Here is a 17366-nt window from a genome sequence, read left to right as displayed (position 1 = left end):
TATTTGAACTGTAAAGATTTCAAAATCCACTTTGTCTCATAAATATTAAGTGTGTGGGGGAGAAATGTTCTGTCCAGTCCCATCAACTTTAGGCAGGACAAGCATCTGCTGATATAAATACTTGGACAAGCAGTCATGTTTCCCATTTCCTCGTCAAATGTTTGTTGTAGAAGAGTACAGAGAGTGAATTTCCTTAAAATCCCTGTGCTGTCCCGGCACATGGCACTATTTGTTCGGTTCATTGGTCTGCAGGCTACCGTTTGGTCCGAAAAAGTTTAACAGGTTCAGTAGATCAAAACAACTAAGCAGGACGTAAAGTCAACATGAAACTCGACCTCTTCGGCAGTCTGATGTATTTTACAGTGAAACTCCAGCTAACAGGGAAAAGTTCTAAGAACGTTCCTTGAACGTTTCCAACGTTTCCAAAAATGTTATGCCAACATAAAAGTGTCCAGTTTTTATGTTTAAAGAAAGTTTCTTGTTTGTCTGAATGTTAGAAAAATGTTACATTCTATCATTTTCAAACATTACACAATGTTTAAAACTATATTTATTATTTTGTTTATTATGTAAATGATAGAAAAACATTGCATTTTATTTTTTAAAAACATATTAAACATAATTTCTAAGTGTTTGGTTAACATATTGCTGTAGAAAACACAAATGACTTATTGGCTTAGTTTTTTTGTGTTTTGTTTTTATTAAAAGTCACAATTATGGTGATCAGTGTTTGTTTTAGGACTCTTGAACCTTGACATTTTGTTGCTAGTTTTTCCCTGGTTGCATTAACTTTGTGTGTATAATAAAGCACATAGAAAATAGTTGTTTTAAACATTGTGAGAACATTAAAACATGACATTTGAAAATGACAGAATCTAACATTTCTCCAATGTTATCTCATTTATGTTGGCATATCGTTTTTGGGAACATTGGAAACGTTCAAGAAATGTTTTTAGAACAATTCTCTGTTAGCTGGGACATCAGTGATGAAAAACATATTTTGTCTGTTTCAAATGAGGGGCATTTACATGCTTATGAAAGATTACAACAATGTTTTTCTTTGGAATAACGTGCATCAGTGAATCAGGTAGCGGAAACTATATTTAAAAACGTAAGAGGCTCGATAAAGATTGCATGTTGACTTTAAATGCATCGCATGTGCTGCTGATGGTCCGCTCGTTTGTTTACATACGCTTCCACCACCGAACGTTTCTGTCCAAGACTACTGCCATTTTCCTTGGTCATTCAGGCCAAACCTGTGGCCCCGGCTCTACATAAGTACTACGTATACATAGGCATGCACAATACAGTGTAACTATGAGCAAATACAAAGTTCATTTAAGTGAACCTACTACATGAAATACCTGAATAAAGCATGAATAGAGGAGAACTACTGTATCAAACGTGTCTCAAGGTTACAGGCGTGTACCAAGACTCGATTTCTCCGTGTGCTGTGTTACGTCGTCATGTGGTCTGATTTGTCTAATAGAAATGCTCTAGAAGGCTCTTCTGGCAAACAGCATAGTCACTGAAACAATTTCAAAGCTTCATGTTTCACTATGGCACGATTGTAGGCTGCATCTAAATTAAAGGTTTCCTGAATTCTGTCTAAACAGCCCAATAGAAATGTCAAGCTCAGATGCATCACCGCAATGTCTTTTCGTGGCCTTTTTTAATAGAATCGTCAAGTATATTTGGAAACGTCTGTGTCTCAAAACATGGAAATGCACAGGCAAAAAAAAAAATTGTCACAATATGTATCTCAGCTGGCACCGGGGCAGCACCCTTTAAAAAAGGACAGCTAAGGAGTTTAAGTGTGATCCTTGCTGGCAAAATGAGTTAGAAAGCGCACTGTCTAATTTTGAGCGTCACAAGAAAGTATAAATGTCGATTTTGGTTATTATAAAAATAAGTGCATTAAACTCTCGTCTAGCGACCCAAATGCTCGAAATACTCATTAAAGGTGCAGTGTGTAATTTTTAGAAGGATCTCTTGACAGAAATGCAAAACAATATACAAAACTATATTATCAGGGGTGTACAAAGACCTTTCATAATGAACCGTTACGTGTTTATTACCTTAGAACGAGACATTTTTATCTACGTACAAAGAGGGTCCCCTTACATGGAAGTCGCCATTTTGTGATGCCATTTTTCTACAGAAGCCCTTAACGGACAAACTTTTTAACTAAGCTGTCTCTGACGATGACATGTTTGTCCGGTGGCAGCTATCGTAGCTTCTCTATGTGTTTCAAAAGCAAGGGGTGAGCAGTGGACTAAGCCGTTGGTTGCAATTCGCATCCCCACCACTAGATGCCGCTAAAATTGACACACTGCACCTTTAAACATGTAATGTGATCTTTATTTGTAAATTTTCTGAGAGCTGTACCGTCCCAAATGCTTAACCTAATCAAAGATGTGTGTCCATACATATGTGCGTGACATTTTGGTTTTAGTTTTAAAACATGCAGAAATTAGAAAATAAAGTGCAGGATTTGCCTGATGTTTAAAGAGTTAAAAGAGCCATAAGACATGAAAACAATCGTCCTCGCGCTGACTGACAGATCCGAAGCATGGACAGATGCGCAAGCACTCGACCCTGATACACATCTACAGAATTACAGTTTTAAAAATATCTCTGTCTTAATGTCAATCAAACAATAAAAGACAGATAAAAGTTGAACATATATTTCCTATAGTATTGTTTTTGACTTTGTGTGTGTTAAAGCAACACATTCTCACTTCCCAAGGCGTCAAAATCTGAAGCATGTTCAAACGCCTTCAGCGTCAGTATGAAGACGCGAAGGGTGCCCCTATGCTTCACTATATCGACAAAATGGGAACTCCGTTGCTTTCATGCTAATCCCTCAGCGTTGGATATAGATGAAAGGGAATCCCGGAAGGTGATGCCGTCACGTTATGCGATGATCGGCAGGATCATGCCGCTTCTGGACGGTAACTACTCAATTATTTTTCCAATTTTTAAACCATTGTCGCTTGGGGTTAGACTTGGGGTTTGGATGTCAGTTTGTTTATACTTTTTGTCTTCTGATTTTTAAGCCACTGTTGCTTGGGGTTAGAGTTCGGGTTTGGGTTAGGATGTCTGTATTGGTTTATACTTTTTGTCTTCTGATTTTTAAACCATTGTTGCTTGGGGTTAGGGTTAGAGTTGGGTTTGGGTTAGGATGTTATTTTATGTAACAGAAAGTCGTTCTAACCCCAACCCCAAGCGACAATGGTAAAAAATTTGGAACAAAAATTGAGTAGTTACCGTCCAGAAGCGGCATGATCCTGCCGATCGTCGCATAACGTGACGGCATCACCTTCCGGGATTCCCTTTCGTCTATATCCGATGCTGAGGGATTAGCATGAAAGCAACGGAGTTCCCATTTCGTCGATATAGTGACGCATAGGGGCACCCTTCGCGTCTTCATACTGACGCTGAAGGCGTTTGAACATGCTTCAGATTTTGACGCCTTGGGAAGTGAGAATGGGTTGGTTAAATCTATTAGTTTTACCTGTGATTTTAAGGTATAGATTTGGGGATTTTGCTTTTGAACCCAGATCTTAATTTAACTCTGTCAACTTCAAACATGTGTAGTTCTGTCATTTTTGTCAGATTATAACAAATCATACATCGTTTTGATATTTTTTAAACTCATTTTTGAAAATTTTCTAATTTCGTCTCATTTTGCCAGCATGGGTCACATATTAGTACTTCAGAGGTACATATTGGTACCAGCAAGAGCTTATTAAAGGTACATAATGGTATCAAGTGTATACATACAGTATCTATACCTAACGGTACATTTTAGGACCTTTTTGAAGGGTACCCCAATGACAGCCGAGGTACATATTTAGCAATAAAAATTTTTTAACAACAATATGTTTGGACACTACACAAAATGTATAGCATTAGAAGTAGGCAAGCTAGTTTAGCACCAGCGTGCTCCCAAGTTTGATTCCCGCCTCGCCTATTTCCACCCAACACCAACTATTCTGTCCAAATAAAGGCACAAACGGCCCAAAAACATAACTTAAGGGGATCGCACACCAACCGCGCAGCTCAGCGCCGCGCCGTTCTAAAAAAATCGAACACATTGCTTTTTATGAGTATACGCACATCAGCGCCGCCAGGTGGCGCCTGTCCGCGCCGCCCAGCTGTGACTCAGGAAGTTGTTCAAATCCCTGTCGCGCTACACAGCGCCACTCACATAGTTTAACATTAAATAACATCATATTTGTCCCAAATCATTAACGATTAACATTGGCTGCTAACGTATATTTTACATTTTGAAGTAGCAACATCTGACGAAGCTCGCGCTATTTAATGTGTACTTCCGGTTTACAATACCTCCGAGTTGTCCTGGACGCGACTCGACGCACCTCGACGCGGCGCTGCGTGGCGCTGAGCTGCGCGGCCGGTGTGCGATCCCCTTAAGAAGTGAGCAAGCTAAAATATGTGGCACAATGCAAGAAAAACTATAAAAGTAACACTACATAGTAAACTACTTGATAAGCTAAGATAAAAAGTTGTCACGCTGTAAATATAAAGATTACAGCTTAAAACGGCCACTCAAAGACGTTTTGGTGGTGCACCGAAGTGACATTTCCTTGAGAAATGGCGTAGCTCAATAGCTGTTGTTTGGCAAAAATTACAAACTAGGTGTTCGCTATTGTATTTTTTTCTAAATGGTGCATGAATGAAATGATACCGCAATGTCCCTTGTTTTTTGTAAAATATCCAACTTTCTGAAATGAGACTTGACGATGAACAGCAATTCAGAATGTGCCCATAACAATTCGGTATCAACACTTTGTAGTTTATAACAATAGTCTAAAATACCCCACTAAACGTAATCTATCAATATCCATTTGGCTCCAGTAACCTGGAAACTAAGTTTTTCAATAAAACGTACCCCGTAAACCTACATTATACACCCTGAAGTAATTGTGTCTAACTCTTAATTGGCATATTATATGAATAGCATGTATGCAATGCAAGATAATCAATCAGTGTGGTAATATTGTACATCTTTACGATACCGACATCGAATAAAAAGATTTGGTCCTCAGGTCCCTACGGGTGAGAGAGAGTTCATTATTCTGCGCCAGTGTCATATACACAAGCTCTGCAAGAGAGAGGGAATATATATATAGAGAGAGAGAAAGAGAGAGAAAGAGAGAACGCTATCCGTCCAAATGACGGTTTACCTTGGATCTTCAACATTAAACCCTCATTATTCCACAGAAGTAAAAGCAGTGACTGACGGTTTCCGTTAGAAGATCGTCTTTTGATATGTGCATGAATTCTTCTTTTGCTTCTAAGTCAGTCGTTTCTCTACAAGTTGCGGCCATGCACTGCTGTTCTTCCAAAGTGTTCGGTATGTATTGTTTTTCCAAAGAGAGAAAGAAAAAAAGTTTCAGTTTGTTTGTTTGTTTTGTCCTCATTTCCTCCCACGTCGTTGTCCCCCGTTACGCCGTTCTTTCATCGTGGTGAAAACGTGCTTAAGTTAAATGCGATATGTTTCTCCCGAACTCCCTCGTGCGCTTGATTTCTCACTCCGTACGCTTGGTTGTGTGTTTGGTGTTGTTGTTTTTTATTTAAGTCTTTTTTCGTGTGTTGGTTTTTCAAGAAAAGTTTCCATCCGTCAAAACATCAAGACTACAACTGTTCAAAACCTGCCGGAGAAAGAGAGAGAGAAATGTCAGAGCTCGACTCGGGAGACAGACACATGGGGGAAAAGCTCTGCTACATGCTGACAGCTTGATATCTGGATGTCAAACCAGGAGGCATCAGTCACAGCAAGCGGCGTGTGAAGCTAAACTCGAGCGGAGCCACAGGCCCGAGCTTTTGACATCACATTAAACATGATGGAGGCACTGAGAAGTTGACATGATGCAGGTGCGCTGAAAGATTTCATCACCCTCTTCACTTCAAGAAAACAGTTCAGTGTTTGCAAGACTTGCTATATCTGCAGAAGTTTTCACCTTTTAAAGTGGGAAGTGCCTACTGTGTGCAGAAATTTCGCCCAATAGCGATAATTGCATATATAATGGCTATATAAAGGCTAATATTATACATTGATTGAAGTTTTGCTAGAAATGCTGTATATGCAATACAGCTTCAGTCTAGATTTTTGCATATTTAAAGTGAAATCAAGCATCAGGAAAATATTATGAACAGCAAAAATATAAGTGACTTCTAATACTTTCTATGTTGCGCAATTAGCTTTAATATTGTCTACTTTTATACTAATATGTAACCCTGGACCACAATAGTAAGTCATAAGTAGCACGGGTATATTTGAAGAGTTTGGTTCAAAAACGTGATAAACGGCATTTTTGAAAAAAATGAGTTACTGCCAAAATCAGTATTATATCAGGTCAGTATTTAAAAGTAAATTCTTCATTTTACGCAAAATCCAATATCCGCCTTGTTATTCTGTCATCTTTTCTCCCTTTTTCCCAAAACGCGATAAACGCCACTCCTCCTTTTCTACTATTTTCTTATTTTGCAAAAAATAAATCGTTTTTATAATAAATCTTTAAAAACCTAATTATGGATTTGAATGTTTAATGTTATTATAATCTAAAGATGCTATGTGAAAGTTTGTAACAGAAAATAGTGGTTTTCATCTTGCAAAATTTATTTTTAATGCCAAAAATGATTAGAATATCAAATAAAGATCCATGAAGATATTTTTGTCGATTTCTTACCGTAAAATTTTATATAAAAATGTATTTATCATTATTACATGGCTTGTTGGAATGCTTGATTCTGATTGGCCAGTCACAACATAATCTTAGATAACAAACGCTTAAAGGTGGGGTGCATGATTTTTGAAAAACACTTTGGAAAAGGGAGTCGGGGTGACTACCAAAACACACTTGTAACCAATCAGCAGTAAGGGGCGTGTCTACTAACCGACATCGTTGTCTGGAATGTGTATGTGTGGGGCGGGTCTATCAAAAGAAGGTCCAGATTCTATTGGGGTAGGGGCGTGTTTGTTTAGGTGATTTCAAATATCAACATTGGCTTTCAGAGATCATGCACCCCGCCTTTAAAACTAATAGACACGGTAAACCAGATGCTGTAAATCATTTTGACATGTACAGTTTAATATTAGACAAAAATTAAATATAAATATATCTTTTAATGACATATATTTCATTATATTTACAAATAATTAAACCAAATAGTGCATTTGTGACATTTGAACGTCGTCTCATCTTAAAACCGAAAATAAACGGTTTAAAATTTTTCTTGCGGATATTTTATTTGCTAATTTGTTATAAATTACCAAATGTAATAAATGTTATAAATTAGCCACTTCGCGTCGGGTCCTGATCACACTGTCAGGGATTATTTCTGCGATAACAACTGGCTCCCAATAGATGGTTTCATCGGCGCACATGCGTGGTCGTGGTTACGTGTCTGAGCGAAACTTAACTTCCGGTCTCTGTTTGTTTAATGGTCTGACTAGTGGCTAAACTGAACTCTGGAACAAATATCTTGTCGAAAATAACAAATGTTTTGGTTTCCTAAAGATGAGGACAGAAGGCGATCATGGATCACCGCTATGTGAAGAGAGGTTTGATAGCCAAACTGTAGTTAACATTGTATACATTATGTAGTACACAGTAACGTTAGCTTAATTATTAATACGTGTTCGTAAGGACTTCATTTGTACCACTTTAAATGCTTTAATTTTTTTGCACCCTCAGATTCCAGATTTTCAAATGCCACCCAAATATCATCCTATCACACAAATACCAACTTATTTATTCAGATGATGTATAAATCTGACTTTAAAACATTTGACCCTAAAGACTTAAGCCTTTGTGGTCCAGGGTCACTTAAACTGCAGGTAAAAAATTCTAATATTGGCTGATACCGGATAATGAATAATAAGGAACCAATATGGATATGTAATGGGTCTCTTAAAAGCAAAGAATAGCTTTAAAGTGACTTACCTCTCTGATGTGTGACAAGTGCACAAGTGCCGCTCCGATTCTGGTCAGTATGGACGGCTGGCGTCCTTCGGTCGCTTAAGCTGCACTTTCAAACGCTTCATGCCGATCTGGAAACCGTTCATGGCCTGGATGGCAGTTTGAGCACTGGCAGGATTATCAAAGCTCACAAACCCTGCAGAGATAAAAGATGAAATAAACCATAATGATGCTGCTACACACAGAAAGTTGAGAAAGTTACGGTACTTTAACAGTCACATTCAAAGATACAGTCCTCACTGTGTATCAAACCGAATATGAGACGGTATATTAAACTCAAACTCTGTGGTTGTGTTCTTTACCTTCAGACTCTTTTTCATCTAAAAGACTGATTTTACAGCGGATGACGGAAATACGCTATATTCATTTATAATTTTCCTTTATATAAAAAATATATAAAAAATTATACAAAAATGTTATAACGTAACGGTTATGAAACTTTATTTCAGTACGGCATTATGAACATCGTTTGTGTGTCCCTTCGGATTGATTTTCATCTGCAGTGGAGATAAGACTACAACTCCCATCATTCAAAGCTCTTTCACCTCGTCATCAAGCTAGTGTTTTGCAACCTCTAGTTGCGAACGAAAATGACATTGTGGGTGCATCCCAATTCAAGGGCTGGATCCTACAAAGGATGCATGCTTTAAAGGCGCTACTCTGTCTTCGAAGGATGCAGCGAAAGTCCATAGACTGTAAAAAATATGGACGTAGTGTCTGTGACGTTACCCATAGGTTTGTGAGGAGCTTTTTTGAAGGCAATAGTAGGCGGTGCCTGCTGTCGCCATCTTGGCAGCGTGTCACCATGCATCACTCGCAAATAAACGAAAATGGGTAAAGGGGCAGGATGTGGGTGAAGGTGGCTGGGGACAGCAGTGGTAGTTAATTCGTCACTCAAGTGGCCACGCCCTTAATTATGCAGAACTTTAAGTTGTCATGAAGGGAAAAAATAGCAATATAAACAAAAAAAGTTTTGTAACATATTTATTTCTGTTGTAAAGTTGGGCATTTTAACATGGGGGTCTATGGGAATTGACTCACTTTTGGAGCCTGCCTCTAGTGGCCAGTCGATTAACTGCAATTTAAGTCCCTTCCGTATTGGGTTCATCAGAGATATCGGAATAAGTCCACAAAGTGGATAATACTTAAAGGGATAGTTCACCCAAAAATGAAAATATGTCATTAATGACTTGTGCTCATGTCGTTCCAAATTCGTAAAAACAGTTTAAGATGTTTTAGATTTAGTCCGAGAGTTTGTACACCCTTTATTAAAAATCTATGTACGGTATACTGTCCATGTCCAGAAAGGTAATAAAACATCATCAAAGTAGACCATGTGACATCAGTGGGTCAGTTAGAATGAGTTGAAGCATCGAAAATACATTTTGGTTCAAAAATAAAAAAAATTACGACTTTATTCAGCATTGTCTTCTCTTCCGCGTCTGTAGTGAAGCGCATGCGCAAGACTAAAGTCACTTGACTGCAGTGACGCAGATGATAGTGATGCGCGGGTCGTCTCGTAACCCGCGGCCCCCTTGGGTAACCTGCGGGTCGGGTTGGGGCGGGCAAAGAATTTGTAAGTCATTAAAAACAAAATTAAAAAACAGATATGTTGCGTCTAATTCCCTGTAGCATATATATTAAAAATTTGGGAATATATATATATATATATTTATATTTTATTACGTTATTTGATAGGGTTAAATTACGTAGGCCTACGTGGCAACGTAACTTCCGCAAACCTTTGGCGTCACGTCACGGAAGCGCCAAGTAGCTCCCGCTGCCGGCCACAACAACAAAACAAACGGAGAAATAAAAGATGAAAGACGATCTGCAGGAAAGATTAAGGTAGGGAATTTGTGAATAGATAATACAAACGCTGCTTTGTAAATGTTGAAAATGTTTATCATTAGCCTATCTCTATATTAATATGACCATGCTGGTTTCAATGGTTCATTCGCGTATGTCGTTGCCACTTTACAGGGCGATGCAATCTAATGGCTGTTTCCAAGCACTTTTAGGCTAAAAATAAAGCCTCTTTTTATTTACATTACAAATGCCTAGTATGTCTATTTTAATGGTCGCAGGCACGGGGCGGTGCGGGTTGTAAAAATAGATACAGTGTTGGGGGCGGGTCAAATATTTCATAAAAGCGGGACCCACGGGTTGGAAAAAACGCAGACCCGCACATCACTAGCGGATAACGTACGACGCGCTGACGTGTTATCTGGTGTGCCCCAGCTGTTTTTTTTTGAAGTTGTAAGTTTGAAAAAAAAAGGATAACTGAGGATAACACGTCAGTCGCGTCACTGCAGTCACGTGACTTTAGTCTCGCTAATTACATTATTTTCATTTTTTCGGTGAACTATCCCTTTAAAATATACAGTTTTATTTAACTACACGCACTGTATCTTGGGATAGCCAGTGGTTTGAAGGAGCCATCTGATAGATCTTTCATTTAACGGGAAACGAAGGATGCATTTAGAGGCCACATCTGAAGACTTTTGGCTGAGCCTCCGAATCGTTAATAACCAAGTCACATTTTCTCTTTTTTATATAAAGTAAACATATCGCATTTCGTCATTGGCCTTCGAATAGAGCCTACGGAGGACGCATCCTTCAATTGGAATGCATCTATTGTGGCTTTAACAGTGACAAATAAAACACCACGTAATCTCAATATCTACAGTAAAACAAAAATGATTAAACTGATCCTCTAAATCCTGATTGTGTTAATCAGTAAACAAATTCTTTAACGCTTGCGAAGTTGTTTGGCTTCCTCGTCTTCTGTTCAAGACACAGCTCGACATTTTCACATTTCTCCCTGCCTCTCCACCGTTCGTATAAATAGTGCAAAGCAGTCCTACCTGCCAAATATATCTACCCCGAGTAAAACCAGAGCATCACACTGCCTCGCTTTACTTCACATCATCTAGCGAGCCCTGAAGAGAACATGGGGTCATAAAATGTTACGCTTAAAGGTCTGAGCTCGAAGGCGGCTTGCTTTACCCTATAGATTACTGCAGAAACACCGTAATAAGTTTAGTGTGGTGTTTAGGTGTGAATGTTTTGTGCACACCAATCCCTGCAGTATGACCACATTAGGGCCCTGAAGTCCAAAGGTGTCAGTCAAAGTTACTCATTTCGAATTCACGTGGAAGGACCTAGACATCAAATCCCTAAGGTAACCGTTCACACCGCCATGTCTGAATCAAATTAGACTAATGGCGAAGAGAGATAGAGATTGGAGAGACGCATACAATGTGATTTCGGCTGTGCAGTGAATGAATATAAATATGGCAGTGCAGACAGTCAAGGGCTTTTGGGGTGAATAAGAGGTCCAATAAACCTTCATTAAACCTTAATACAAACACACAAGGGCTCTGGTGTATTATCGAATGCATCGCACACAGGGTCTGAAATTAAAATTCACCAAGCACCGACTGTATAATATACATCAAAAATTTATTATGCTGATAAATAAAATTGGTTAGTTACCATCTCACCCGGTAAAATGTATAAAGTAAAGATCCATATAAATATATCATAGGTACTTGATAAACAGACTCTATGTAAGTGCATCTGTGGAGAGGTGTGTCTGACCGAAACACTTGCTCTGATTGGTCGCTCGGTCCATGAACACCTTCGAAGAGATGACGGAGCCGAATGGAAGAAACATCTGCATCAGTTCATTATCGCCAAACTCCTGCGGCAGGTGATAGATGAAGAGGTTACAGCCTTCAGGACCTGCAATACACATCGAGTATATTAGTGAGGTCATTTTATCGACTTTTATTGCTTTTATAACAGGCAAGTGGTATTTTCAATTCCTAATCCTAACCGTCACAGAGTGAAGATTATTTAGCATTTTTATCTATTGAGGATCAGTATAATGCCCTCGCAAATTTGGTTATCATGATATTTCTGTTAGTGAGAACATAGCCCCTTTAAGGAAGTCGCATCACTAGGCGGCCATGTTTGCAACGTTATTTCAGTCATGCAAGACTAAAGTCCTATCTACTTGAATGGGGAAAGGCAAATATCTCTAAAATCGTGTGCTAAAATCACAAATAAACAAAATATTTCTGACCAACAATTAAACCTTTCATCTAAATAAACTGAACCATAACTTTTGTTTCTTTTGTTGCTTTAGCTACTGCACATGCGTACAGTATAACAAGCGCCTTATGCCAGCTTCACACCGCACGTGTGAGCAGCACATGTTTTTTTTGCCGCCCATGTTATCAAATAGCAGTAGCTAGTACTCACATTGCAAAAGCGGCGCTGAAGCAGTGATTGTTTCGCCGGTGGCAAGGCCGGCCCAAGGCATAAGCGAACTAAGCGGCTGCTTGGGGCCCCGTGACCACCAGGGGCCCCCCCAATAATTTTTTTTACAATTAAATAACTTAAACAAGTAATATAAATGAATACATGAATACGAATGAATAAATGAATAATTCAAGACCAAAAATTCTGCTGTGTGTCTGCATTGCTAGCGTTTGAGTCATGAGCAATATAGACAACTCGCGTGCATTGACAATTCGCGCCGTAACGTAACTGAAATAAATGATAAGCCATGTCACAAAAAAGTATGTATACCTCTGGTGCCGAAAATGGAAAGAAGAAAAGGACAGAGGAGGAGATAAATCTCCACAATATTCTTTTTCCAATAAAAACATTTGTTTATATCTTGTGCTTCTCTTAAAGAGACAGTAACCTCAATTAACCTACTCAAGTCTGTGTCATTAATGTTAATCAAACCACCCAAGACAAAGAGAAAATCACTTCTGAAGCTCTAAAAACTACTAATTATATTTAATTCATACAATAAAGACAGTGTTATGAGTCATGTGATTTGATTTCTGTAACTAATGCTAATTTTAGGCCTTACTTATGTGCAACTTTGTTCTTTTTATAAATGTTTGTAATTTCTTTAAAAAAAAAAAACATCATAGAATGTCTCTGAACAGGTTCACGCCCACTTTTGGGGGAAAACAAACTAGACTTCCCATTGACTTCCATACAAAGTAGCGGAACGAAGCAACATTCGTACACACCCAGCAGGTGTAAATAATTTAAGAAATCACTCAGATTAAAGATGTTGAGTTATATGTCCACCCTGCCTGCTATAGAGCGCGAAAGATACATTAACACGTTTCATTTGGTCAGTATAAAAACATGTCCCTTTCATTCTCACAGCGTCAAATTTGTGTAACAACGCTCCCCATTGGCCTACCCGGACATTTACTCATACGTAATCGAGTCAACAGGGAAGCCAGTGAATGATTTTACTTCGTATTTGAAAGTTACTTTCGTATATACTGTATATATTATGTCTTTATATGTAGAGTACTGAGTGCACTTTTCCGTCCAGCCATACAACTAGCCTTAGTGATTTTCCAGCGATCACTGGATAGCGTTGTTACACAAATTTGATGCTGGGAGAATGAAAGGGACATGTTTTTATATTGACCAAATTGAATGTGTTAATGTATCTTTCGCGCTCTATGACAGGCGGGGTGGACAGATAATTACTCAACATGTTTAATCTGAGTGATTTCATAAGTTATTTACGCCTGCCGGCTGTGTACAAACGTTGCTTTGTTCCGCTATTTTGTATGGAAGTCCATGAGAAGTCTAGTTTGTTTTCCCCCAAAAAGGGCCGGTGACAAAATTTACAGTCAAGTTCCCGGATGTGCCGGTAGTCCGTATGACTTTCAGCAATTTAAAAGAAAGCAATTAAATATTTAAAAACACACTGTTACCAGAAGAATGCGTTGTCATTAAAGGCGGAGTCCCCGATGTTTGAAAAACGCTTTGGAAAAGGAGACGGGCCGACTACCAAAACACACTTATAGCCAATCAGCAGTAAGGAGCGTGTCTACTAACCAACATCCTTGCCGGGTTGCGTATGTGTGGTGCGGGTCTATCAACAGAAGGTCCAGATTCTATTGGGGTAGGGGCGTGTTTGTTTAGGTGATTTCAAATATCAACATTGGCTTTCAAACATCTTGGACTCCGCCTTTAACTCTCTGCCCAGCACTAAAATAAATCCTCATCTTTCTTAATAACCTTCAGAGACAAAGATAAATCTATCAATTTAAATCTCATGGTTATAAGTTACTGCTGGAGAGGAACAATTGCATAATGCTGTCACTGAGTGAACCCTTTTCTTTTATCAAAAAATCTCAAAAGCCATGGGCTTCTTATGTCTATCCTGTAATTGTGTATTGTGTAAATATGTCTATATCGGTCATTACACGGACCAGAACAGCACAAAAACATTGTGGATTACACAAATCATTTATATAAACTACATTGACAGTAAAAGGAATCTTGAAGATGTTTTGCTCATAAAAATATGTAAAAAAAAAAAAAAAAAGCAATTTGAACTTGAGATTTTTGTACTGGTCATAAGCTGCACGGTATGCGCTGCAAACGCATCCGATGTAAAAGCACAGTGGTCACGCATGACAAACACTCTCCTCACGTGCTGCTAATCCTTGCAGTGTAAAACCGGCATTACTTTACTCTGTATAGAGACCCTCCTCCAGAGAGTCATTATTCTTTATTGACTGATGATTGGATTCAAGTCACCATGAAAATAAAATGAAAAACTGTAATTTGTTTTGTAATATTGTGTTTTTTTTTTTTACAAATTACTTATCTGTAGGCTTGTGCCCTCATAATCTTTAATTAAAAAACACAAATCTCCTCCCCTTCTCAAAAAGATCTCTCGTTACGTCCGCTCATATGGTATGTCAAGTGGGTGGGGTCCGGTAAAAGATCGCTGCGATTAGCAAATAGCAACACGACCCAACTTTAAACGACCCAATCATATCTCAAAGGACAAATTCAAATCCAGCCCTGCCTTAATTCATTTCAGAAGCTGGTTTCATGCTGACTTTAACTGGACCAAAGTGTCCATACACTGAAAAAAAATTATTGATTCAATTTACTCAATTTTTTTAAGGTAAGTAGTTGCAATCTACGGAAGAGGATTAGGGCCACTGGTGAAAAAAATATTTGAATTCTGACTTTTAATCTCAGAATTCTGACTTTAATCTCAGAATTCTGACTTTAAACTCAGAATTCTGACTTTAATCTCAGAATTCTGACTTTAATCTCAGAATTCTGACTTTAAACTCAGAATTCTGACTTTAATCTCAGAATTCAGACTTTAAAGTCAGAATTCTGAGATTAAAGTCAGAATTCAAATATTTTTTTCACCAGTGGCCCTAATCCTCTTCCGTAGCAATCAATTTATTTATGCTACAATTAAAACAAAAAATTTGAAAACCAAAACACAACAAAAAGTTTTGTTTAAATGTAGCTTAAATAAATTGATTGCAACCACTTACCTTAAAAAATTAAGTAAATTGAATGAATCATTTTTTTTCAGTGTATTAAGCGTTGTCTAAACCTACATTGCAAAAATAAATTTTGTCTTGTTTTCTGTAAAAATATCTAAAAATTCTTAAATTAAGATGCTTTTTCTTGATGAGCAAAATTAACCAAGAAAATAAGTCTCGTTTTTAGACCAAAAATATTAAATTTGTGCATAAAACAAAACAAGCAAAAAAATCTGCCAATTAAGTATGCAAATTTTACTTAAATTTAATGTTTAAGAAAAATGTTCAATATTTTCTTGCTTACCCCATTGGCAGATTTTTTTGCTTGTTTTCTGCACAAAATCACTTAAATTTAATATTTTCTTGGGTCGTTTTGCTCATCAACAAAAAGGTATTAGATATTTTAGATATTTTTACCTAAAACAAGACAAAAATACTAATTTTTTTTTCTTGAAAATCATTTTTTTTTGCAGTGTATACAGACACACACATCACTACGCATACACTGCAAAACCTAAAATACATCCACACTAGATTTCCATTGAACAAGGTCCTGTTTCAGTTGAAATGTGTAGAAGTATGTGTTGTTGATGCATGCACGCTTTATCATAGTTATATTTATATATTTGGTCAACATTGGAGTTGACCCTAGGCACTATATACTGGATCTTTTTAATCTATAGTTTTCGTTTATATTTTTTCGGGAACAACTGGGTTCTGTGCCACCTCAAAAGAATCACCATTATAATATTTCATATCAATGGTGCATAATTACTGAATTACTGAAACTTGAATAAAAAGAGTTTAAGGGAGATATTAAGAGTGTGAGTTCACCTTCTCGTTGCTGTTGTTGCTGTTGGATGATCTGGGCGGGCTGTGGTAGAGTTTGACCTATAGAGCTCAGCGTTGTGGCAGGATATATGGCTGCAGATATGAGAGAGAGAGAGAGAGAGAGAGAGAGAGAGAGAGAGAGAGAGAATAAGAATAAGGACAAGATGACAGTTGACCTTTATATGCTAATGAAATATGACAGGATCACAATGCAATGAAATCTGAAAGCGCATTCATCGTATATCAAACTGATTTAAAATGACAGATCTCCAGGCGTCCGTATGATCGCTGTAATATCCAGAAATTCAAATACAACCTGAGGTTTCAATCACGGCAAAGTCACCTACCAGAAATAACATTCTTGGAGGACAGACTTCACGGAAGTTACACGTATGTGGGTTTTAGGTGCCTTTCATAAACTCCAAAATCAAAAGCCACAAATTTTGAATGACTAAAAATAAAGTCTATTTTTATATATGGAATATTACGTTTTTTTGCATTGCAACAATGATTGTTATCAGTGGCGGCCGGTGACTTCTTTTTTCGAGGGCGCTTGATGCAAATTTCGTCACAACATGTATGTAGCCCGTCATGTGTGTGGTTCGTATTTTCAAACTTTGCGCGTCGAGTGATCCTGCATTGCGTGTTTTGTCAAAATAAGTGCCTGCTGCAGACGCGTCCAAAGGGTTTATTATAAAAGAGACGCACGCTAGCATTTGCCAGATACTCGCATAATCTCATGTGTAATCAGTGTTGACTGGTAAGAGAGTGTTTTGCGTGTATTTTGTGAATGTGAGCGTCTCTTTTATCATAAACACTTTTGACGCGTGTGCAGCAGGCACTTATTTTGACAAAACACATGGTGCGCATGGTTCACATGGTTCATATTTTGAAAACACAAGCAACACACATGACACTCCGAACACTTATTTTGAATTAGCGCTCCTCGGATAAGCAGTCACCAGCCGCCACTGATTGTTATGTTAGTGACAACTGTAATGACAATTCAATACATTTCCCCAAATATTGTTAATGTAATGAATCCAGACATTCATCATATAAGTTTTTTTGTTATTTCTGATTTACAGACAGCTGTAAACTTCATTATTGCAATACAGTGTTTTGTTTACTGTTTTTAATGGCAGGTGTTCATTTAATGGCGTGTAGCACC

The 17366-nt window shown here is 37.9% G+C and overlaps 1 protein-coding gene across 2 annotated transcripts in view; it reads right to left on the bottom strand.

The window, feature by feature from the left end:
• Positions 1-4458: 4458 nt before the first annotated feature.
• LOC129443156 (CUGBP Elav-like family member 5) overlaps positions 4459-17366 on the bottom strand; it is a 264623-nt gene continuing 251715 nt past the window's right edge. For both annotated transcript variants that reach the window (XM_055203586.2, XM_055203587.2), the window contains 4 exons: positions 16199-16288; positions 11616-11759; positions 7977-8148; positions 4459-5681 (listed from right to left, as the gene is read on the bottom strand). In XM_055203586.2, the coding sequence (XP_055059561.2) occupies positions 8021-8148; positions 11616-11759; positions 16199-16288 (362 nt within the window). In that variant the 3' untranslated portion in view covers positions 4459-5681; positions 7977-8020. The remainder of the gene's footprint in view (positions 5682-7976; positions 8149-11615; positions 11760-16198; positions 16289-17366) is intronic.

This window comes from Misgurnus anguillicaudatus, unplaced genomic scaffold (assembly GCF_027580225.2).
Source record: "Misgurnus anguillicaudatus unplaced genomic scaffold, ASM2758022v2 HiC_scaffold_26, whole genome shotgun sequence".
Lineage (NCBI taxonomy): Eukaryota > Metazoa > Chordata > Actinopteri > Cypriniformes > Cobitidae > Misgurnus > Misgurnus anguillicaudatus.
This window is presented reverse-complemented; position numbering and strand designations above follow the sequence as displayed.